This window comes from Jaculus jaculus, chromosome 7 (genome assembly GCF_020740685.1).
Source record: "Jaculus jaculus isolate mJacJac1 chromosome 7, mJacJac1.mat.Y.cur, whole genome shotgun sequence".
Classification (NCBI taxonomy): Eukaryota; Metazoa; Chordata; class Mammalia; order Rodentia; family Dipodidae; genus Jaculus; species Jaculus jaculus.
This window is the reverse complement of record NC_059108.1, coordinates 82,432,045-82,456,825: the sequence shown is the minus strand read 5'-3', so window position 1 is coordinate 82,456,825 and position 24,781 is coordinate 82,432,045. Positions and strand designations below refer to the sequence as shown.

Here is a 24,781-nt window from a genome sequence, read left to right as displayed (position 1 = left end):
GTTATTTTTGTTTATTTATTTGAGAGTGACAAATAGAGAAAGAGGCAGAGAGAGAGAGAGAGAGAGAGAGAGAGAATGGGTGCGCCAGGGCCTCCAGCTACTGTAAACAAACTCCAGATGCCTGCACCCCCTTGTGCATCTGGCTAACGTGGGTCCTGGGGAATTGAGCCTTGAACTAGGGTCCTTAGGCTTCATAGGCAACACTTAAACGCTAAGCCAATCTCTCTAGCCCAGGAGCCAACTTTTGGTGAGAGCTGTACTCAGTCTCTAAACATCACATGACAATAGAGTCAGAGAATTGCAAATCAGCTCACATGATTACATATTTATGTGTAAGAAGCCGTGGTTCAAAATTTTTCTATCATATTATTTTAAACCATTATATAAAAATCTTAAGATTTGTTGTTGTTGTTTTTGAGGTAGGGTTTCACTCTATCTCAGGCTGTCATGAAATTCACTGTGTAGTCTCAGGGTGGCCTTAAACTCTTGGAGATCCTCCTACCTCTGCCTCCCAAGTGCTGGGATTGAAGGTGTGCACCATCATGCCTGGCTCTGAAAAATTTATATATATATATATGTGTGTGTGTGTGTGTGTGTATACATATATATATATATATATATATATATATATATATATATATATATGTATATATATATATAAATTTCTTCAAAGGAAAATGTATGTTGTACAAGTAAACAATTTCTCATTTTGCTTTGACTCCTAGGCAACTCAGAATTTTAAGATGATGTATTTTAATTGTATAGGATTTGACAATCTATGTAGTTAATGTTCAGGCATATCAAATATTATCACAGAAGCCATCTAAAGTCTGTGTATATTTTACCTCTAATTTTTTTCTACCTTTTTTTTTGAGATAGAGTCTTGCTATATTACCCATTCTGAACAATGGGTCTTAACTGATCCTCCTGCCTCAGAATCCTGTGTAGTTGGTATATTTGATAAAATGTTTCTTTTTTATTTATTTATTTGAGAGCAACAGACAGAGAGAGAAAGAGGCAGAGGCAGAGAGAGAGAGAGAGAGGAGAGCGGGTGTGCCAGACCCTCCAGCCACTACAAACGAACTCCAGATGCGCGCGCCCCCTTGTGCATCTGGCTAACGTGGGTACTGAAGAATCGAGCCTTGAACCAGGGTCCTTAGGCTTCCCAGGCAAGCGCTTAACCGCTAAGCCATCTCTCCAGCCCAATAAAATGTTTTATTACTTTCATGAAGATTCTTTTAAACAACCATGAATTCACAAGGTAAAATGTGATCAATAAGCTCAATAACCATTATGTTAGGCAAAATGGATGGACCTGTCCTTTTCAAACTGGATGTTTAGATGAGAGTCCAATGGAGGAGAAAGATAGAGAACACTTGCACTGTTCCCATGAAATGCAGAACCATGTGCATAGTAAAACCCTAAAAAGAAGTAAGAAATATTTCAATGTAAATTTCCTAGCAGTATAATGACTTAACAAAGTGGGTATTTATATCATTTTATTTTTTTAAATTGTGTTCATTATTTATTTATTTGAGAGCAACAGACACAGAGAGAAAGGCAGAGAGAGAGGGAGAGATAATGGGCGCCAGGGCCTCCACCCACTGCAAACGAACTCCAGACGCGTGCGCCCCCTTGTGCATCCGGCTAACGTAGGTCCTGCGGAATCGAGCCGGAAGTCGTGTCCTTAGGCTTCACAGGCAAGCGCTTAACCGCTAAGCCATTTTCTCCAGCCCTATTTCATGTTATTTTTGAGAGTTCTTTTTTTAAAATATTTTTATTTATTTGCAAGCGAGGAGAGATAGAGAGAAGACAAACAGAGAAAATGGGTGTGCCATGGCCTCTAGCCACTGCAAACAAATTCCAGATGCATGAACCACTTTGTGCATCTGGCTTTATGTGGGAACTGGGGAATTGAACCCAAGTTGTTAGGCTTTGCAGATAAGTCCCTTAACTGCTGAGCCTTATCTCCAGCCTTTAAGGGTTATATTTAGTCCCTTAAAAGTCATATAATCTGATACTTTATTGCTGCAGAGCAGCTAAGAGATCCATGCAAGGTGCAAATCCACAAAATGAGGCATTCCTGAGATTCGTGCTACCTGAAAACAACATTTATTTAGGTAGAATAGACATCACCACACCCCAACTTCTAAACCTGGCTATTGATATTAACCTTTGAAAGTCTGTGAAATCACACTGCTGCACCGATTAGGGTACCCTGCACTCTGTAGGGAGCACAGAACTGGTGGGACTTTGTGCCAAGGCCAGAACCCTCGAGAAGGGGCAACCTGAAAGCACAAGTGAGCCAGCTGCGGTGGCTGCGGAGGGCAGTGCAGAAGCAGCAGGCACAGCCCAAGCCTCAACTCTGCCATCCTTGGAATGTTTCCAGGTCATTCAGTCTATAAAATTTATGGGCTGGGGGAGGAGGTGACTGAGCTTCCCTGAGCCCAAGAATAATGCCACCTTTGATCTGTAGAAATGAAAAAATGGAGCTTTTCCTTTGCAAGTGGGTTTTAAATATTTCTCCATTAATAGTTAATGCGCACACAGACCAGCAGAGTGGCAGCTCCCGTGATTACGGATTCTGGCTTCGTAACTCCAGTCCAAATAGGAGCTGAACTTTCAAAATCATAGTGGTTACTTTTGACAAATTAAATTGTCCTACTTAGGAAGGTAGAAAGAATGAAGAGAAAGAGAATGTGAGAGCAAATTCTCCTTGGAGAGGATTCTCAGATCAAGGATGATACAAACCAGAAAGGATGATGGTGGTTTGCATTTTCTACGCTGAAGAGCCTATCTGTGTTTATTAGAAAATACGTATAGAAGATTCTTATTCAGTGGGAAAGCAAGGCAAGATGCAGGAAGGGAGGATGACAGTAGTAAAATTCACTGTCTCAAAACTAGAAAGAAAATACATATGCGTGAATGTTTACTTTTTTTTATAATAAAAGCTGAATTGTTCTCAAAACTCTGTAGTTTGGGCAGGGAAGATGGCTCAGCAGTTAAGAGCACTTGCCACTTAAGCACGAAGGTCTGGCTGGAGAGGGGGGGCTCAAACCCCTGGAATTTGATTTCTTCAGAGCCCATATAAATAGCTGGGACGGGTTGGGAAGATGGCTTAGCAGTTAAGCACTTGCCTGTGAAGCCTAAGGACCCTGGTTAGAGGCTCAATTCCCCAGGAACCACGTAAACCAGATGCATAAGGTGGCACATGCATCTGGAGTTTGTTTGCAGTAGCTAGAGACCCTGGCGTGCCCATTCTCTCTCTCTCTCTCTCTCTCTCTCTCTCTGTGTGTGTGTGTGTGTGTGTGTGTGTGTGTGTGTCTGTCTGGCTGTCTGTCACTCTCAAATAAATAAATTTACAAAAAAAAAAAAAAAAGCTGGATCTTGTCATGTACATCTATAATCCCAGTCCATGGGATAGGATGGGGACCAGGGCAGAGACCAGAGAATCTCTGGGGCACACTGAAAAAAAGTAGCAGCTCCAGGTTGAAGGAGACACCCTGACTCAAGGAAGTACACAGTTTAGCAATAAAAAAGGGGAGCTGAAGTTCTCCTCTGGCTGCCACATGTACACGCACAGTAGTGCATCTGCACACACACACACACACACACACACACACATGCAAAAAGCACACCACACAGACTACATACACACAGAGACACACAAACAAAACCCTATAATTTAAAGTAATCGGAAAGTTGGGCTGGGGAGATTTCTTAGTGGTTAAGCACTTGCCTGTGAAGCCTAAGGACACTGGTTCGAGGCTCGATTCCCCAGGACCCACGTTAGCCAGATGCACCAGCGGGTGCATATGTCTGGAGTTCGCTTGCAGTGGCTGGAGGCCCTGGTGTGCCCATTCTCCCTCCCTCTCTCTCTCTCTCTCTCTCTCTCTCTCTCTCTCTCTCTCTGTCCCTGTCTGCCGCTTTCTCTGTCTGTTGCTCTCAAATAAATAAATAACAATAAAAAATAATAATAATCAGAAAGTTTAAAAGGTCTTAAATTTCTAATAATCTGAAAAAATATCATGAAATTGTTTAAATAGAAAATGCACCTCATGGTTCATGCTAATATTAAGGTTTCTAAATTCTAGCAGATTATACCCATGTATTATTTAACTACTAAGTCCAATTCCTTTCTTTTCTATGGTCCTTGTGTATTTTTGCTGGCTTTGGGTAAAAACAATGTCACAATGAGTGTTCTACTCAGGTGGTCTGCTGAATGGGTATTTATGTATAGTTCTATGTCTGGGAGTTAAGGCCAGGTGATTTTCTAGCAGAAACCACAAGATAACCACAAGAGAAAAAGAACTAGGAAAGCAGCAAGGAATGCTGCAAACAATGAATAGGCTTTATTCTCCAAGTACTGGGAAATCTTCCCAGCTCCTCTGTCACCTGACATTTCCACACTACATCTCAGGGATCAAGGTGGGACTGTCTAAAGGCGAAGATTCTCATCTAGAGGGAGCCACCCATGTCAGGAGAGAAGCAGGCACAGAGCCACAGGCACAGGGTCACAAAAGCTCCACATGCAGCCACAGCAGCCACGGTGTCTCATTTCCACACCTTCCTTACAGTTTGACATCACTCAGCAGAGAAACTACCTTAACTGTTTCACAATCATTCTTTTCAGTCATCCACATATCAAGAGCTTTACTGCCATCGTTTTTATTGTTGTTGTTTGGAGTTGTTGAACCCAGAGCCTCACACATGCCAAACATTCTGCCACTGAGCTGTATACACTCAGCCCTTAATCTTTTAACTCAATTGTTAGTTCAATATTGTATGTTAAATGTATGTGTGGGGGGGAGGGCATTTGAATGATTGGGGAGGAACAGGGTATTCTTTAGCTCAGACTAGCCTTGAATTCACTACATGGATAAGGTTGACCTTGAATTCTTGATCCTCCTATCTCCATCTCCCTAGGGCTGGGATTACCAGCCAGTACCACTATGCCAAGCATGAAGATACACGTAGAGGACACTTGTGCAAGTCATTTGTCTTTATGTTAAGGCACATTTTACGAAATGAAGAAAGTTGTTTAGAATTTCTTGAGATGGATTGGGAACCTGAGAAGTTATCACAATAACAATGAGAACATGAGTAGTAAACGTTCTTCAGTATAAGGGATGGTCTCCCAAACTCATAAGACTGTCTTGCCCAAATAACAATGGTGGTCTTAATATGAAATGTTGATAAAGCATGAATGTGTTGGGGCACAACCAGTACAAAGATGAAAGATGATTAAGGTAGTCTCAAATGGGCCTCAATACCCAAAAGGGCCTGGGGACCATTGAAGAGTTCTAGTCCTTCAAGGCTGTTTAATCAATAGGCTATAGGTCCTTCTTGAGCAAGTCATCAGCTTAGACTCCTATAAAAGATTAGAACAGAGGAATGGAATATGTAAAATGCTGACCTAACCTGGGGATCCCTAGGGATTCTGAGAGAAGACCTGAAACTAAGTCTTCAATGAGTTGTTCTAATTCAGAAACTAACCTACCATCTAAATGGCTTCATAGTCAGTATTCTCAATGTTCTGGACAGACCTGTAGTGTATTTGCCTTTTTTTGTTACTGTTTTTCTTTTTTTTAAATTTTTTATTTATTTATTTGAGAGCGACAGACACAGAGAGAAAGACAGATAGAGGGAGAGAGAGAGAATGGGCGTGCCAGGGCTTCCAGCCTCTGCAAACGAACTCCAGATGCGTGCGCCCCCTTGTGCATCTGGCTAACGTGGGACCTGGGGAACCGAGCCTCGAACCGGGGTCCTTAGGCTTCACAGGCAAGCGCTTAACCACTAAGCCATCTCTCCAGCCTACTGTTTTTCTTTCCCTTCCCTTCCCTTCCCTTCCCTTCCCTTCCCTTCCCTTCCCTTCCCTTCCCTTCTTCCCTTCCCTTCCCTTCCTTTTCCTTCCCTTCCCTTCCTTTCCCTTCCCTTCCCTTCCCTCCCCTTCCCTTTCCTTTCCTTTCCTTTCCTTTCCCTTCCCTTTTCCTTCTTCCTTTCTCTCCTTTTCTTTCTCTCTCCCTTTACCTTTCTTTCTTCCTCTCTTTCTTCTTTCTATTGTGGTGCTGGGATTTGAACTCAGGACTTTGTTCATGCTAAGCAAGCATTCTACCAGTTGAGCCAGCCCTGCCCTTAATTTCTCAGTTTTATTTTCAAATAAACCAAGTGCAAAGAGCACCTAATGGCCAAAGGATGGTGACAGAACGAGTCTAAAAGGAAAGGCATACAGTATGGAAAATGTTTGGAAAAATATTTTAACCCAGAAGCACAGAGTTGGTGGAATAACGACCCTCAGTATGGCCGAATGGGAATTCTCTGGCAACGCACAAGGAAACCACAAAAAAGAAAAAAGAAAACTGCAGTTTTTGTTTGATGATTTCCTATTAATTGTGATGCAAATTACATGGATGAGATTTCAACAGAGGACCACTGTTTCTGAAAAATGGTGGTTTTATGTGCAAAATACAAAACACAACAGAAAGAAAAGCAACACTATCCAGCATCATGACTACAATAAGTTCTGAGATGACGGCTTAGAAATAAAATATTTTTCTAACACTAAATTAATACAGATTTATTTATTTGGGGGGGGTTCAAGGTAGGGTTTTACTCTAGCTCAGGCTGACCTGGAATTCACTATATAGTCTCAGGGTGGTCTCGAACTCATGACAATCCTCCTACCTCTGTCTCCAAAGTGCTGGGATTAAAGGCATGTGCCACCATGCCTGGTAGATTTGTAAGCATTTTTATATGCAATTCCTGATTCTCAAATGAAATGTGAACCAGCCTATTCTTAGTTACGTTCCTGGGAGACTGTTCCTCTAGCAATGCTCAAACAAAAGATATATGGGCTAGCTCTGTTGTGAATGTGGACAGCACTCTATCCAGGAGACCACAAAGTCAACAATCAAGATCAATGTTGTGTAGAATTCTTCAGAGAGTAAAATGTCCACATGTGCAGAGTCCCTGGGGAGCTTATATCTTCTCTTAACTAAGATGATTCCCAAGAGACACTAATTAAAGTCAATCAGACTCATGGAATGGATAACTCTCTCTCTCCCCTTAGAGGAGGCAAAAGTTAAAATAATTTATTAAGGAAAGGTCACTGAAAATGGCAAAATTGAAGAATATAACTTTTATTTGACCTTGAATGTACTTCTCATTCTATGAGAAATTTTCGAAAGCTAGAGGGTGGTTGTTTCTTGTCATTATACTGTTGCGATTCTGTGGTTAGTTATTAATTTTATTTTTTATGATTCACAATCTGCTCTTTGAAATATGCCATATGCTCAAAGCAATTCAAGGATGACAACTGTCAGAATTACTCCAATAAAAATTGCCTAAATGAGGAAGATTTACTGCTGCCTGATATTTCAGCACAAAGTCCCTCTTCCCTCCTCAACAGCTTTTCCAGGCACTGTGAGTCTTAGAGACATTTTTTTTTTTCCCAGTCAGAATCACATGGTTGTTTTGTAATGACTTCCAAGACTATTTAAGCAGAATTGGTGAAGCATACTAGGCTAATGGTGGACTAGCAGATAAGGAGACAATATAAAGATAGCTACCAGATGGACTCCCTGCATTTGGTGTGAGTTGCAAGCCAGTGTTCTACAACCGCATGAAACACATTCACTCTATGATACTGTCTGCTCTGTGTATCACTGATACACCTTAAACTGGAAGAGCCCATGCCCAGAGCAGCAAGTCAAAATGATGGTGAATTTCTTTCTTCACTGAGAAGAGCTGAGGAATGGATAGAATCTACCTGAGTACTCCAATCAAAACACATTTTGCTAAATGTTACCAGTCCATTTATCCTTCCTTTTGTTTCAGCCTATTTATTAATGCAGTTGCTTTTATTGCTATTAATCTTGAAGATAAATCTTTGTCCTTCCATAGAATTACACCAAATAGAATGTGATAAAGGGAACTTTCTTGCAATTATGATGTCAGGGCAGCCTGTCAGCACACAAGGGATGAAAATGAGTTTGGGGACAGGGAAGGGAATTCTAATAGACGCCATGATACATACAATGAACGCAAAGATATCCTGAGAGAGAGAGAGAGAGGGACTTGTCAGGCTAATCAGATCTTTTGCAGAAAGGTAAAAGCAGGAAGGGTAGCTCTGACCTTGTAAAGTTGCTGCTGCTGCTCCTCTGACATCATCAGGTCATGGCTGTCCATCACGAGGGACTCCATGTCAATCAGCCAATCCCAGAGCTCCTGATATTCTGAATCAAAGTCCAGAAGCCTGAAGATAAGGCACAAAATGTATTATGCATAAATACAGTGTAGTTGTTAAAATCTCATATTAGAATAATATATTCTTGAAAACCCATGATGTTCCTAGGTGAATACCTGTTTAAAAAAAAAAAAAAAAAAAAGAAGGGGGAAAAAACCTCTCTGTGTGGTTATACAGTGGGCAAAATAGGAACTCAAGACTGAAACACAGACAATGTTGAAAACACCTAGAAATTCCAGTGCTCCATGCCTGAGCCATATCCTGGCCAGCGCTATTTTCTAGCCCTTTGCAAGCAATGCCTTTGGAACAAACCATTGCCCCTTAATAGATTGAGAACTGGAGAGTGAGTGATTTGTTGAGGTTTTCATAGTCTAGCATTTGGTTTAATAACAACACTTTCAAAATCTGAACTGCTTTCTAATGCACAGATATTGCATCTCAATAGATTTATAATGAAGAATATTTACCAAATTATCTACAATGATAATATAGTAGCAGATCCAAAATATTATTTTCATTTGAAAATGACTCAATCATTTATCTGTCCCTCTGCTGTCTATCAGTCTACCTCTGGAACACATATCCTACATTTATTGTCATGGATGAGTAGCCAGCATTTCAGCTCCCTCTCAGAGATAGGCTTGAGTGACTCTGGTAAGCCAGTGAGAACCAGTGGCAGATCCAGTATTAGACAGGTGTTCCCCACAGACTTGTAGGAAAGGAAGGTAAGGACAGGAAGTCAAAACAATGAATCTTTGAATAGCCAGCAATCATTAAAATTCAAAGGAGGATCACTATGGTTTTCAACAAAATAAATCATTAGAATAAGGAGCTTAAAAGGATTAATGTGATTCTCTATTGAAAGCCTGGTGAATAAGTAAAGCCCGGAATCTTCTAAAACACTGTGATCAGAAAGTAAAAGTGCTGGATGTAAAACTATGACTTATCCTCCCTACCTCCACCTCTTAAGAGAAATTCCACAGTCCTGTCACACTAACTGAGCAAAACCCCGTGAGTATTCATGAAGCAACGGCCTCGAGTACGAATCTGGATTTATCAGTTATTTGATGACTACCTTGTTCTGTCTCTCTACATTAGACTGCCAAGAAAATGAATAGCCACTTTTACTACTAACATACTTTAATCTTAATAGATCCATCAAAAAAGTTTAAGGTGTGCTTAAGTCACAGGGAAACTAGATCTAGAACACTCTATTCTAATTTAGCATAATTACAAAGATCTTTGCTTGGCAATATAAGCACTTGGGGCAAGGACCATCGCTGGGTAATGTGGAATTGATTAATAAGTGTTCACTTATTATATATTATATATATTAGTATATATAATACCAGGGATGGGTATAGCAATGTAGTCTAAACCTTCAATAGGACTATAGTTGCCTACAGCAACAGTGGTTTTCTAATTTAATGAATAAGAATGCAGACACAGAAGAAGATCTTACTGAAATGAGGGTCTCATTCAGTACTTGAGAAGAGGATGCAATTCCACATTTCTCGCAAGTGCTGGTAATGCTTTTGGCCCATGTACTACACTTTGATTAGCAAGGACTTCCAGTTATATACATGAAATCTGAATTAGTATTCCACTTCAAAATATTTTTATAAACACAGCGATAGGAAGAAACAAATTATCAGAATTTTTAAAAAATTAAATCTATGAGGACTGAGGAATAACTACTAAACATTTGTTTACATGACCAGTATCCCTATTTAGAAATACATTTTAAACTGGGGCTACCATTCCTGTCTCCTTGTACCTGCCTCTATTTTAATAATAAAGAAAAGTAGAAAGCGAAATGCCAACCACAAAATGTAGAGAGTGTGAAGCAGGTGGAATACTAAGAGCCAAGGGAAAAGGAAGAAAAATTTTCACTTCAATAGACTGGAGAATATGAATAAAATAAAAGTAGAAGACATAGATAGTCTAATGTGTGTCCTCTTCTTGCCCTGAAGACATAAGAGAAACCATGTGAGGTATGCAGGTAGTCTTGTACTAAAGGCACAAGAATATTAGCTGCATATATTGCCAAGCACTTTAGGAGGATACTGTCCTAAGTAATACCTCTGTAATAAGATGTAGTAAGGATGCTGCGGCGGAAGGAGAGAGAGAGCAGGAAAGAGAGAATGCTTTGATTAGGTCTCCTTTTGCCACTCTGTTCTCTAACCACCCCCAGGAGTAGAATCCAAGGTTCCTGAAAGATCAGTGCCTAAACCTGACAGGGGTGTTACCATGGCAACAAAGAAACAGTGAACCCAAGTACAGCCAGGGGGTCCTATGAAGCCAGGAGATGAGGCTTAGTCAGCAAGAAACTCCCCTGTGTCCTGACCAAGCCAAGAAATAAGAATAAACCAGTCACTGCAGTCCATGAAGCACAACCTTCTATGTTCAGACAAGACCCATTTCAATGAATCCAGTCAGCCCATACCCAAACTTTGTGTTCAGCCAGAGGACGCCTCTGAATCCCAGAACTGCAAGGTCATTTAAGCCCCTATTTGCTCAGCTGTCACCTTGGAGAAAAGAATGGAGAGGAATAGGAAATCTGAAAACCTGAGCATTGATCCTAAGACATTATTCCTTAAAGAGATTATTCCCTAAAGACAATGTTAATTAAGGAGGCAAGCATGTAATTAAAAGCCTCAACTCTGATCTTAAAACGGGTCCTTTTCTTGCTTTCCCGGGACAGTATGAATATGGAGTGCATCAGAAGACCATGACAATCAAGAGAAAAATGGAGAAGCTTGTTTTCTTTTGTCCATGCTTATAGTGGAAAAAGACACTGTGATTATGATAAGCAGTAGAAAGGGAAAGAATGACTGACGACCTTACAGCCTCGATACCCAGCACAGCATCTAGAAAATGCTGATGAGTTCATGTGGATAATGGATATAAAACGTTCAGTAGAGCAAGGATGACTTCAGAAGATCAACATGTGATAGAGATAAGAATATCTCCTCCCCAAATACCAGCACAAAAGCAGCCAGAAGAGAAAATTTTATTTAAAAGGGTAGAATTTTGTCTTCAGTGGATGGTAAAACAGCATTTTTACCTATTGAAAGTGATTACAGGAACTGCAGCGATTGCTCAGTGGTTAAGGCACTTGCCTGCAAAGCCTAAGGACTCAAGTTTAATTCCCCAGTACCCATTTAATGCCAGATGCACAAGGTGGTGCATGTGTCTGGAGTTCGTTTCCAGTGGTCAGAGGCCCTGGTGCACCCATTCTCCCCCCGGCCTTTCTCTCTCTTCTCTGCCTCATCTCTCTCTTCTCTCATAAATAAATAACAATGTAAAAAGTGATAATATGTAGTTAATACTTAAGCAGTTGCCTTTCTATTCCTTTCACGTCCTCCTCTTTTTAATAGTGAAAGTTAAATGAAATTTATGAAGAAGAGAATTATTAATGAATAGATTTGGCATGAGTATATTCAGCATAATAAAATGAACCCTGGACATTTCTCCCTGGTTCTTTACCATGCCTGTTGAGCTGCTCCTTTCTATTGTTCTCCCTACCTGGGACCCTTGAACAAAGTCCAGTTGAATGCATCTTAGGGTTCTTTGCAGGCAGTCTGTGACCAGCAAGAGTTGAACAAGCCCGATGCAAATAATCTCCAGCTCTCTAAACTATGGTTTTCATCAGAGCTAGCAACCTGAAGGCTTGATAGTAAGTTGATTAAATTCAGTAGATGTTTTGGTAACATATCTTGGCCCACTGATGCACAGTCAATACTAATATTCCAAATGATGATCACAAAGTCCTGATACACAAAACAAAGACAACTTTCTAAAAATGCACTTGTGCCTTATTATCATGGCCATGTATTAATTCACAAGCTTAGAAAAGATCTGAGAGTTCTCTAGCTTTTGTGAAATAAAATATAGACCTTTATAGCAAATCAGAAATAAATAATTGAATTTGTTTGCTGTTTCTTATGAAAGCTTCAGAAAAAAACCATAATTTTTATGCAACTTTATAAGTAGGAAAGAACTTTTTTTATTTTACTTATTTGTGTGTGTATGAGAGAGAGAGAGAGAGAGAGAGAGAGAGAGAGAGAGACAGAGACAGAGAAAAAGAGAGCACACCAGGGCCTCTAGCCACTGCAAACAAACTTCAGACACATGTGCCACCATGTGCATCTGGCTTTATGTAGGTACTGGGAAATTGAACTTAGGTCTTTTGGCTTTGCAGGCAAGTGTCTTAATCTCTAAGCCATCTCTTCAGCCTGACTTTTGTTTTTATATATACCCACAAAGGTGTTTTACCAATAATTTAATAAAAGACAATGTCTGCTAAGAAAAACATGATTACTATATAGGTAAACAGATCACTTATGAGTGAATCTACCAAGGGTACCAGAGAACTAACATTCTACAACCTCCTATAAAGGATGATTCTATCTGTTGAATTCAAAGCCAGAATTTTTTTGTTGAATTTCTAGTGAAAAACATCCCAGGTTATTTCTCTCTCTCTCTTTCTTCTTCTTCTCTGTCTCTCCTTTGTTTTGTTTTGTTTTTTTCAGGTAGGGTTTTACTCTAGCCCAGGCTGACCTGGAATTCACTGTGTAGTCTCAGGTTGGCCTCAAGCTCATGGCAATACTCCTACTTCTGCCTCCCAAGTACTGGGATTAAAGGTGTGTACCACCATGCACAGCCCATTTCCTTTTTATTTAAAAATTTGAAAGGGAGGTTGGAGAGATGGCTTAGCACCTGCAAAGCCAAAGGACCTCGGTTTGTTTCCTGAGGACCTACATAAACCAGATGTACAAGGTGGCACATGTTTCTGGAGTTCGTTTGCAGTGGCTGGAAACCGTGGTGTGCCCATTCTCTCTATATCTCTCTCTCTCTCTCTCGTGTGTGTGTGTGTGTGTGTCTTTCCCTCCCTCACTCTCGCAAATAAATAAATAAAATTTAAAATATGATAAAGGAAGAGAGGTTATTGAAAACATGCTAACTAGGTGGGAATTTTATAAGGGAGGACACTTTTATGAGTCCAAGAACTACTTTGGAGGAACTTTGTTCATAAAACTTCTCTGTACTTCTACTTAGGTGTGTTATTCATCCCCTTCATGTAACATTCTTGATTTTTTTCTTTTTCCCCGTGGTACTAAGGATTGAGCCTAGGGCCTTGTGCACACTGGGCAAGCACTCTACCACTGAACTACATCCTAGTCTAATCTCCTTGTTCTCAAAAGGTCTGAAAGCATACCTTTCTGATACTTTATACATTACATTATGAAAATATTGTAAAGTAAATTCAAATACACTCTAGGAAAATATAATAAAGCATATATAGCATCTAATTACTTTTCTTTTATATTCTTTCTTTCAATTTTCAAATAGCAATCTTAAATAGTTCATAATAAAGAAGAAAATATTTCTGCCTCTTTGTCTGTTTGCTTGTTTGCTCACTTATTTGTTTGTTTGCTTTGTAGTTCTGGGGACCCAGGGTACCAGGAGTCATGAATGCTAGGCAGGAGCTTTACCCTCAAGTGCAAGAGTTGAACATACTGCTTTGAGTAAAATATTCCCATCTTAAGGGTTTTAAATGCTTGCTCATGGAAATATGTCATCTAAGTCAGGCAGTTAGACTAATATAGACTCATGAATGTATTTTTTAATATTCTGAGTATCTAACAGAGATAAATCTATTAAAATAGATATACAAATATTTCATTTAAAAACATTTTATTTTTATTTATTTGAGAGAGATAAAGAGGGCATTCCAGGGCCTACAGCCACTGCAAACAAACTCCAGATGCATGTGCCAGCATATGCAGCTAGCCTACATGAGTACTTGGGAATTGAACCCAGGTCTTTAGGCTTCACAGGCAAGTGCCTTGACTGCTAAGCCATCTCTCTAGCCCAAATATTTCTTGAATGTTTAGTTATAAATTTGAGTTTAACTACTATTGATGGTGCCAAATTTATTTCCTGGCATCTTGCTCACCATTCTACTCTACCCATTTTAAGGTTAAAAAAGATTCAAGGGCTTTTTAATCAAAGAAATAAAATACTAATTAGCTTATTTTGTATCACCTTTTCTGCAAATCTAGTGGCAATATATTATTTGTGAGGCTACCGTAGTTTCAGAAATAACTCTCCTAAATCCTGATGGGAATATGTTGGACTAGCTAAGTGCATAATACATAAATGCATTCGGCCTTTGGTATTTAAAGTGAGCATCATTAACTGAACATTTCAACTTAAACTTTGCTTAAACGATAAAGTTTCACCCAAGTGAAATCAATGGGAGGTGTGTGTGTGAATATATGAGGTTTCAGCTTGGTCCACTGAGGAATTTTGATTAAAATGGACAACCAAATTAAGAAGTCACCAAAATAGAGAAATTATTGGTTGAAGAAAAGATAATACTGAAAAATCCTCAGTTTTCTCACCTCAGGCTGAGTAATATATATACATATAAATGCGTACATATATATTATATATTCTTAATGTTCACTTCACACTAACACATCTAAAAGCATGTGACTGGTTCTTGAAACACTACTTTGCCTATACTGGGAGTTCTATTAAATGATCCAATTTTCCTAGCTTCTTCAGCATATTGATTCTTTCCCCAAATATCCACTAAGTAGCCACTGTTCACATTGTCTGAGAAGGTACCTTTACCCCTGGTTTTCAAAATAAAAAAAAACACATACAAAAGGAATTGGTTAAAAATATTTACAACATATAATTTATTTCTTGAAGTAAAATTGAAATAAGATCAGAATTTCTCATGGTTCTCTACCACATGTAGCATGTAAGCACAAAAGAGGGACATAACACCGGTACTTCCCCCAATCATAATATCATTAAAGAATAAAATTTAACTTTCCAGACATGAAATATGATAGGCACAGTTGCATATAGAATCCCTTTCCACTTCAGACATATTAAGGCGTGAACACTAATTTACTATTTTAAATGAAAATTCATGACTTACTTCCTCATGAGAAAAGCAGCCTTACTTTGTCATTAATAAATTTAAAAAAAAAGAATATGGAGTTCTTTCCAGCAGTGATTTTTTTTTCAATATTACACATATTCACCTACATTGAAGATGTTTTAAAACATAAAATCAAGGGCTGGAGAGATGGTTTAGTGGTTAAGCATTTGCCTGTGAAGCCTAAGGACCCCGGTTCGAGGCTCAATTCCACAAGACCCACATTAGCTAGATGCACAAGGGGTGCACACATCTGGAGTTCACTTGCAGTGGCTGGATGCCCTGGTGCGCCCATTCTCTCTCTCTCTCTCCCTCTTTCTCTTTGCCTGTCGCTCTCAAATAAATAAATAAACAAACAAAACTTAAAAGATTATTTAAACAAACATAAAATCAAGCTTATGTGCTTATTAATAGTTGGCCCCATTTTCTCATAGACCATCTATCTATAAACACTTATTGGAATAAAAGACATAAAGCACCAAGATTATTCATAAATGTAGAAACTTCCATGTAGATTTTGGATTGATTTGGAGGATTCTGTTAAGCTATCAGGGATCAAAATTTTGTTTCAAATTTTTGGATAATTTTCTGGTCTCATACCAGAGAGTTTAGAGAAAAGTGTAGAAACTATACTTCAGAAGAAAGAGAAAGAGATGGTGTTTATTGTTTAAAAGAGATGGGAGACTGGAGAGATTTCTCAGTGGTTAAAGGTGTGTGCTTCCCAAAGTCTGATGGCCTGGGTTCAATTTCCTAGAACCCACATAAAACCAGACACACAAAGTGGCACATGTACCTGGAGTTTGTTTGCAGAAGCAAGAGGCCCTGGCACAACCATACTCACTTTCTTTCTCTCAAACATAAAAACATGTTTTTGTTAAAAAAAGAGATGATCTTCCATTATCATCTGCATTAAGACAATCAGGATATAGTATGTTACTTGCATACTACTGTGGGTTGGAGATCTCACCTTTTGGAAAAGGGCCTTCCTACGTTATGTTACTAGGCAATATTTACTTTTGAGTTATGGCAGGAAGTAAGCATTCTGAAAATAATTTTCAGTTGCCCAAGCTCTCTCCAAAAGATTCATCCAGTTGCACAGAAACTGTGACCACTTGCTCAATAGAAAACTGGAAAGATCAGCCTGCAGCAGTGAAATCCAGGGTGATCAACCACCCTCCTCAGGTGGCTAAACTGTTAAGCATATCTTATGGCTTAATTTGACAGACAAATCTAGTCCTTAATCAAGAAATATTTCAAATCGTTATTTGTTTTCACTTGTCAACATCAGTTCTCTTTTATAGGCATGTCTTCACACTACCCCAGAGGCACTTCTTATATTGCAGTAAAATAGACCCATCTTTCTACCACACTTCTTTTTCATGGTATTCATTAGGTTTTAATTGATTGGATCAGTTCCTTATAACAATTTATAGTAATGAGGTGACACTAACTTAATGTGTCATCAGTTTAAATTGTTATGCATTCCACTTTTAGCCCTTTGTTATTTCATTATGGCTGTTATATTTAGGAATAATCTATATATATTTGGGGGCAAAGTTTATGCTAAAATCTTGCATAATGAATACTCCTGTATTCTTCAATTTAAGGCACAGGCTTCAGCTGGAATGCCCTAGTTTCCTATTGGTGTCATTCAATTTTCTCCATTGAAAGAATAAGCCTGCCATATGGATAATAAGACTGAGATTTTTTTCTTTTTAAAAATATGGGGCTGGAGAGATGGCTTAGCAGTTAAGCGCTTGTCTGTGAAGCCTAAGGACCCCAGTCCGAGGCTTGATTCCCCAGGACCCACGTTAGCCAGATGCACAAGGGGCACACGCATCTGGAGTTTATTTGCAGTGGCTGGAGGCCCTGGTGCACATATTTTCTCTCTCTGTCTCTCTCTCTCTCTCTCTGTCTGTCACTCTCAAATAAATAAAAATAAACAAAAAAATCTGTTAAGAGGAGAGGAGTTGATATCATGCTGAGACTCCCTCACTTTAAAAAAAAATATGTGACTTATTTATTAATTATTTTATTAATAGAGGAAAAAGAGGCAGACAGAGTGAGTATGAGCATGAGAGTTTTTATTAGAGTTTACTTTGCCTAAAAGTTTCAAGGGAATCAGTCCTGATCCCTGTGAGCAAAGTGAGGAAGCATCTCCATGCCCTTCTGCTCAACATCAAATTATTTATAACAACTTTCAGCATCCTGTACATACTTGTAGTCTAATAGCTGAAGTCTTCCCTTTCTCCCTACACACCCCTCCTCTATTTGCTACAATACGTACATCTGTTGAAACAGCTCATTGTTTTTTCTTTTTTTAAAATATTTTTATTTATTTATTTGAGAGCGACAGACAGAGAGAGAAAGACAGATAGAGGGAGAAAGAGAGAATGGGCGCGCCAGGGCTTCCAGCCTCTGCAAACGAACTCCAGACGCGTGCGCCCCCTTGTGCATCTGGCTAACGTGGGACCTGGGGAACCGAGCCTCGAACCAGGGTCCTTAGGCTTCACAGGCAAGCGCTTAACCGCTAAGCCATCTCTCCAGCCCACCTCATTGTTTTTTAAAAATTATTTTTATTTGTTTGAGAGAGACAGAGAGAATGAGTATGGATGCGCCAGGGCCTCCTGCCACTGCAAATGAACTCCAGAGCCATGAGCTAATTTGAGCATCTAGCTTTACGTGGGTACTGGAGAATCGAACCAAGGCTTGTCAGGTTTTGCAAGCAAGCAAACACCTTTAACCATTGAGCCCATTTTCCAATCCTGAAGCTGATTTTTAAGTTTAAAGAGTGAGTTACTTTTGGGTTTCTAAGAGAATTTTCTGCTTTTAGACACAGGTCTTTGCTACTTTGAACTCTTTGGATCAAATGAACCTCCTATCTCTGCCTCCTAAGAACCTAAAACTACAGGCAGACATTACTACCACTGTTTTGCAGTGTTTTGTTCAGATTTCCTTGGGGAATAAAGTCTCCCTAAGATGCTTCCATTTTACTATAGTAGGAAAGATGTATGAATTCATTTCATACAATGTGGAATAGCACAACACAGACTTTAGGGGAAAACACTTATAAAAGATGCCATTGAAATCTTCAAAGGAGATACTGGAGATACTGGGACATTTGAATTATCTGCTTTTTTGTTTCGATTTTGTTTATTTGTTATTGATGACAGTCATTCTCACTTTTAAGACATGATCTTGTTATACCCAGCTGGCCTCAAACTCACAATCCTTCTGTCTGAGACTACTGAATGAATGCTGAGGTGACAGGCAAGGTATGTACCACCACACCTCACCTGACAACCACTGTATTCTTGATCCAGAGTTCTGAGCTGAGATCTTAGCTCTACCTTAAATATTTTACCCAAGACAAGAGAGTCACTCACCCTTTTGGTCTCTCAGTTCCCTAATTTACATGCTGAACAAAAGACATGACTATTAATATACTCTATGTTTCCTCAGAAGGAGAACACTACTTAATTAAGTGAGCCACATCTTTAAAACTTATTTGAAGGGCTGGAGAGATTGCTTAGTGGTAAAGGCATTTGCCTGAAAAGCCAAAGGACCCACGTTTGATTCCCCAGGACCCACATTAGCCAAATGCACAAAGGGGTGAATACATCTGGAGCTTGTTTCCAGTGGCTGGAGGTCCTAGCGTGCCCATTCTCTATCCCTCCCTCTTTCTCTGTCAAATAAATAAATAAATAAAAATAAAATATTAAAAGAAAACTTATTTGAAGCCAGGCATGGTGGTGCACGCCTTTAATCCCAGCACTCGGGAGATAGAGGTAGGAGGAGCACCATGAGTTCAAGGCCACCCTGTGACTACCCAGTGAATTCCAGATCAGCCTGGCTAGAGTAAGACCCTGCCTCAAAACAACAACAACAACAACAACAACAACAAATCTTATTTGAGGGGCTGGAGATATTGCCCAGTGGTTAAGATACTTGCCCGAAAAGCCCAATAACCCAGGTTTGATTACCCAGTACCTGCATAAAGCCAGGTGCACAGTGATATATGCATCTAGAGTTCATTTGCAGTAGCTGGAATCCCTGGCATGCCCATTCATATCTCTCTCTCTCTCTTTCCTTCACTCTATCTCTCCCTGCTTGCAAATAAATAAACATACTTTTTAAAACTTAATTGAAAAATTCACTTGAATTTTTCTTAGGAAGATATGTTTGAAAAAAAAAAAAAAGATGGTTAGTGCTTACAAAATGTACAGAATGGGACTGTTCAGGGCATCATGTTATACCCATAGCAGGCCCTCATTGGATGGATGAAGGAAAGAAAGCAAATGATATGTTCCCGTGAAGAAACACCGGAATTTAATACTGCAGGAGTCATGATTCCACAGTGCAATGCCGGAGTGTCTGCCACGCTCTCCTACAGGTGACCATGCGCTAGAGTGCAGAGTGCTTCATGTGTGCTCAGCAAAATCCTCCCACCCACCTGCTCAGGACTGCCGACCACAAAACTGATAGTGGTGAACAAGGCATGCTGTATTACCCTCATATCGATCTTCTCACCAAGCCAGGGAGGTTGTAGTTCATTTTGAAAAGGATAATATTTTTATAAATAAAGTTGTAGAAGTTTAAGATTGCCATTCTGTGTAGCAGCTGAGTCTTCTCTGGGGTAGTCTCATCTACTTTCAACTAATTAGCACAGATGATCTCTTAGCATGCATGTAGGTACGGAGAGAAAATGAAAATATGTGAATTGTATTACTGACTTAATTTTCTTTTTTGTGTATTGGTTATCTGCTCATGGAATAGAGACCCTGGAAAACCCACAATATTCCCACATTAACTTATTGGAAACAATACTCATTCTGTGTTAAAAAAGGAATGGTTAATGAAGTTTATGTACCATTGGAGCAGATAATTTTACAAGGCTATGTTTTGAAGGATTCAGAATTGAGGATGATGGTGGGAGCAAAGTCTAAGGGGCAAGACACCCCAGATAACCTCACCCACATGCATTTTTCAAACAATGTTTTCCTGTAGTCAAACAGAAAATAGCAAAGGGTATATGTTTTCTGTCCTTGGTATTAAATAGCTGGCTTTTCTTCAGTGTACTCCTTAATTTCTGCACAATACATAGCCTTCAGCACCCCAAGGAGCATAAACAAAGGATATCAGGCAAGTTCACCTACACCCACTTCACAGAACAATGCTTGTTGTTAACTAAGCAATTCCTAAGGCAGATTTATGATGTGTAGAGCCCAGGGTAAGTACTTAGGATGGGTCCTTGGAATCTGGGGTCATAAGCACGTGGTACTGCTCAGTCTACAAGGCTTTTAGAAAACATGAAAATGTGACCCAAAGGTTGTGCTGAACACCAGAGACTATTTAGGCATTCCAAGAAATTAAAGCACATGAAGGCCTCAAAACAGCTCATTGTTCCTGCTCCAAGATTTAACCTTTCATTTCCTGCTGCTGGGTTTTTCCTCTGGTGAATTAAAAATGAATCAAGTAAGATGAATCAAATATATATAATGATAAGATGGATGTATTTATGAATGTATAGAAAATAACCTGGCAGAACAACCCATTATAAAGTTCTCACTTACTAAACAAAATTATTACTCAGTCCTTTTCCCTATATTCTTACACCCTGAGTTATTGTAATAGGACAGAAGTTGTCATCTCTGTACTTAATTGAACCCACAACTTTGTATGAAGATTGTAGGTAAGGTCAGAACCATAAGTATTTTAAAAACTAAATGCACATACGTGCAAAAGAAGGCTTATTCTCTTCTGCCGGCCTAGAGGTACACCCCACCGGTTTATGTCGTGTTATCAGCATGTAACATAACTTAGGAGAATAGTGTCTACCTTTCACTGTCTGGCTCATATACAAAAATGAAATAGGTTACTGTTTACATTGTATGAGTTTTGTTATTATCTAGTTATTAAAATGATAAACGATTAAATTTCATTATTATTAATAGTCACCTTTTAATCACCTTTTATTTATTTTTTTGAGGTAGGGTCTGACTCTAGCCCAGGCTGACCTGGAATTTACTATGTAGTCTCAGGGTGGCCTCGAACTCACAGCAATCCTCGTACCTCTGCCTTCCAAGTGCTGGGATTAAAGGCATGTACCACCACACCCAGCAATAATCACCTTTTAAATAACCTTAAATAATCACCTTTTAAATATTAGAATGGACCAGAAAAGAGAAAAATATAAATACACCATGCAATGTTAAATATCTAAATATATCACAACTATTGGATGGTATTTGTAGGTAGTTCAGGCTGAGATGTACAGCCGTACATCTCAGACTAAGAAATTATTGATGGTTCACTGAGGTGTTGATTCCTTGTACATACTACTCTTGCCTGATGAAGAGGCACATGTCTTTAATCCCAGCACTTGAGAAGTAGAGGTAGGAGGATAAAGAGTTCAAGAACAGCATTGGCTACATGTGAGCTTGAGATCAGCTTGGGCTGATGAGACCCTGTCTCAAAAATCAACAGTCAACTAAAATGTTAGTACATAATTCCAATTGACTTTATGTGAAGCTAAGTGCCTAGATTTTAGTCTTGAAGCATTTGTTAAATTTCTTCTATTGTTGAGAAAAATTATGTTCTCTGAAATTTTCAATGAAGTTCTGGTAGTTAAAACTTCCATAAACAGACTTTAATATAAACTGTAAAGTTTATAAAAGGGAAATACTTTTTTTAAGGTAGGGTCTCACTGTAGCCCGAGTTGGCCTGGAATTCATCTCAGGCTGGCCTCAAACTCACAGCAATCCTCCGACCTCTGCCTCTTGAGTGCCAGGATTAAAGGTGTGTGCCACCACACTCGGCAAGAAATATATATTTAAAATAAAACTTGTAAAAGAAAGACCAATATTATAGATAAAATGTAGTCTCAAAAACACTTCTAAAATCACAAGGCTGTTTTCTCCAAGATAATAACAAAGTTAGGACACTCTGGGTTAGATAACAGAGGCTGATAAAATCCACAGTCTTCAATTCCAACATAAATGGAAAAGGACATTACTCTCTGGTCTGTTGAGCTTTAAGGAAATGCCTGCCCAACACCTACCAGTGGAAAGTCATTGAAAAAGTAGATTACTGAGAATAAAACAACAAAAAGATTAGTCCCCTACCCATTGCTTCCCGCGGAATGAACTTTTGACATATCCGCAAACTCTTCTTTTCTCTTGCTGCTACTGGAATACTGCTCGCTGTATAGCTTGAGGGACATCTGCTCAACAGCATCTCTTTGAGCTTCCAGGTAGCATAGCTGAACCTCAGCCTGGAGAAAGAAAACAAAGAAGAAATGCTGTTTTAATCCAGAAGGAATGCATTTCAAGTGGGCTGTAGCAACTCAGAGGATGGGAATTGTTCACATCATTATGCTGCATTTGAGGGGGGATCGGATTTAATGGGATCAGCTGGGCATATTACAGAATTACATTATAGAGTTGAATCTTATAAGTTCTTCCTTAAAATATGACCTGAATAAACGAACTCTCAGAAGACTCAGTAAATATCACAAAATATCCCTGAGATTATAATACTGTATGATAAGACTTTACATAAAAATTCTGTGAAATTCCTTAATAATATTTTTCCTCATATATGTAGCATTTATTTTTAAAAAGATATCCCTCTAACTTATACACTGAAAAAATATGTATTCTGAAAGCTTCTCTATTTTCTTCCCTGAGGAGAATTAAAAATCCTACTATTAATTTTAGTACCTCTCCAATAATGACAAGAGACTTTCTTTATTACATTTTTTAGTTCTCTGTATTATTGTCTTAATAATTTTAAGTCAGGGGTATAGTGATTTTTCTTAACATTCAGGCTTGAATTGTTAAATCTTTCATAGTTACTGGGGGCTCACTGTAAAGGAGAGGTAGTAAGTTCACTATGCTGTTTTTTATCAAGCCAAGGCCAAAAGAATGCTGAATAATATTTGGCATGGAAATGCATTGAATAGATGCTTTATTTATTGCAGCTGTTATAATCCCTGTGGCTTTGGGGTTCTCTAGAACACCAGATGAGCCTGAGAATGAAGTCTCCTCAAGGGCATGCATGTCCATGGTAAAGGGGGGGAGCAATGCTGAGTTCTCCAACACTGTGGAGCAAAGGGCTCTTATTTTCTTTTAGTGTGCTTCACTAATACAACACATCCATTCTGGTTTCTTATAACACTTGAAACTGCTACGTTCTAATTTTATTACACATTTTCCTATAAAAATCAGTTATGGGGTCTGGTGAGATAGCTCAGTGGCTAAGGCACTTGCCTGCAAAGCCAATAGACCCAGGTTTTATTCACTAGTAACCATGTAAAGCCAGATGCACAAAGTGGCATATGTATCTGGAGTTCATTTGCAGTGACTAGAGGACCTGGCACTCCCATTCTCTATCTGTCTCTCTCTCTCTCTCTTTCTCTCTTAAATAAATTTGTAATTAAATAAATAAATATGTAAATATGTAATAAATATGTAACTAAATAAATAAATATGTAAATACATAACTAAATAAATACTTTAAAAGATAGTATGGTCAGTTGTTGGGTAGTCCCAAGAATTCTGTAGCATGTAAGAAAATTAAACAAAACATGACTTTCTATACTTAATATACAGAACCAACCAAGGTCTTTTTTCCTGGTCTCTAGTTTTATAAATTTACTTATGGAGAAATGGGGAATATTATAATGTGATGTTTACTTATAGACCAATTAGGATCCTATCCTGCTTCACCATCCCCAACTTCACTTCATCTTGTTCACTAACTGATCTTTTTGTCTCATAGATGAGATCACTGGTGTGTCAGAGCCTGATGCTGGAGCTCTTTTTCTTTATAATCTCCTCCATTTCTTTAATAGCCACATATGTTGTAATATGTTCTACATACAGAACCAGCTGACTCAGATTCTTAGCCAAGGTCATACTGTTTAAAACATAACCCTTCATCCTCATCTTCACTACACCCTCCACATTTTTTCACACCTAAGTCTTCCCTTGTAAGTAGAAGCACCATTTATTGCTCAGGCAAGAAGGTCCTGCACCATTCCTGACTCCTCTTTTCAGTTCCCACAGGCTATTCCCTACATTGTTGATTTGTCTTCTAAGTCTCTCCAGCCACTCTCTCTAATCTGTACTGCTGCCAGCCTCATCCAAGTATTCTTTGACTCTCATTTGCAATTACTTCTATGATATTATAACATATCTACCTCTTCTTAACCCCTTTCACTCCTCCAATAATCCACTTATATTGGCCAGAGTCATCATTATAAAACATGATGAGCTGGTTTTATGCTGTGTTCAGACCCAAGAAACAAACTGGTCTAAGAAATTTGATGCTTGCCTGGGTCAGATCTCACTTACTAGTGGTCTCCCTTTTGATCACCATACCCATATTATCCTTGCCTTCTTTAATTTTTTGAAAATTCAGTTCTTTAAACAATTCTCTCTTGTATCACAGCCTTTTATATATGTTTCTTTCTCCAGAACCTTCTCTTGAGCATATTTTTCCATCCCTCATCTCTCAGTTGGAATTATAGCTTTAGAGAAGCCTTCTTTGATGACACTGTTAAAACAAGTGCA

General features: G+C 38.9%; 1 protein-coding gene across 2 annotated transcripts in view; it reads right to left on the bottom strand.

Annotated features, from left to right (window-relative positions):
* The window catches only part of Akap6 (A-kinase anchoring protein 6), a 491,862-nt gene that overhangs the window by 130,769 nt on the left and 336,312 nt on the right, over window positions 1–24,781 (bottom strand). For both annotated transcript variants that reach the window (XM_045154209.1, XM_004661860.2), the window contains exons 8-9: window positions 22,331–22,479; window positions 8,134–8,254 (exon numbers count right to left, since the gene is read on the bottom strand). In XM_045154209.1, coding sequence (XP_045010144.1) covers window positions 8,134–8,254; window positions 22,331–22,479 — 270 coding nt within the window. The remainder of the gene's footprint in view (window positions 1–8,133; window positions 8,255–22,330; window positions 22,480–24,781) is intronic.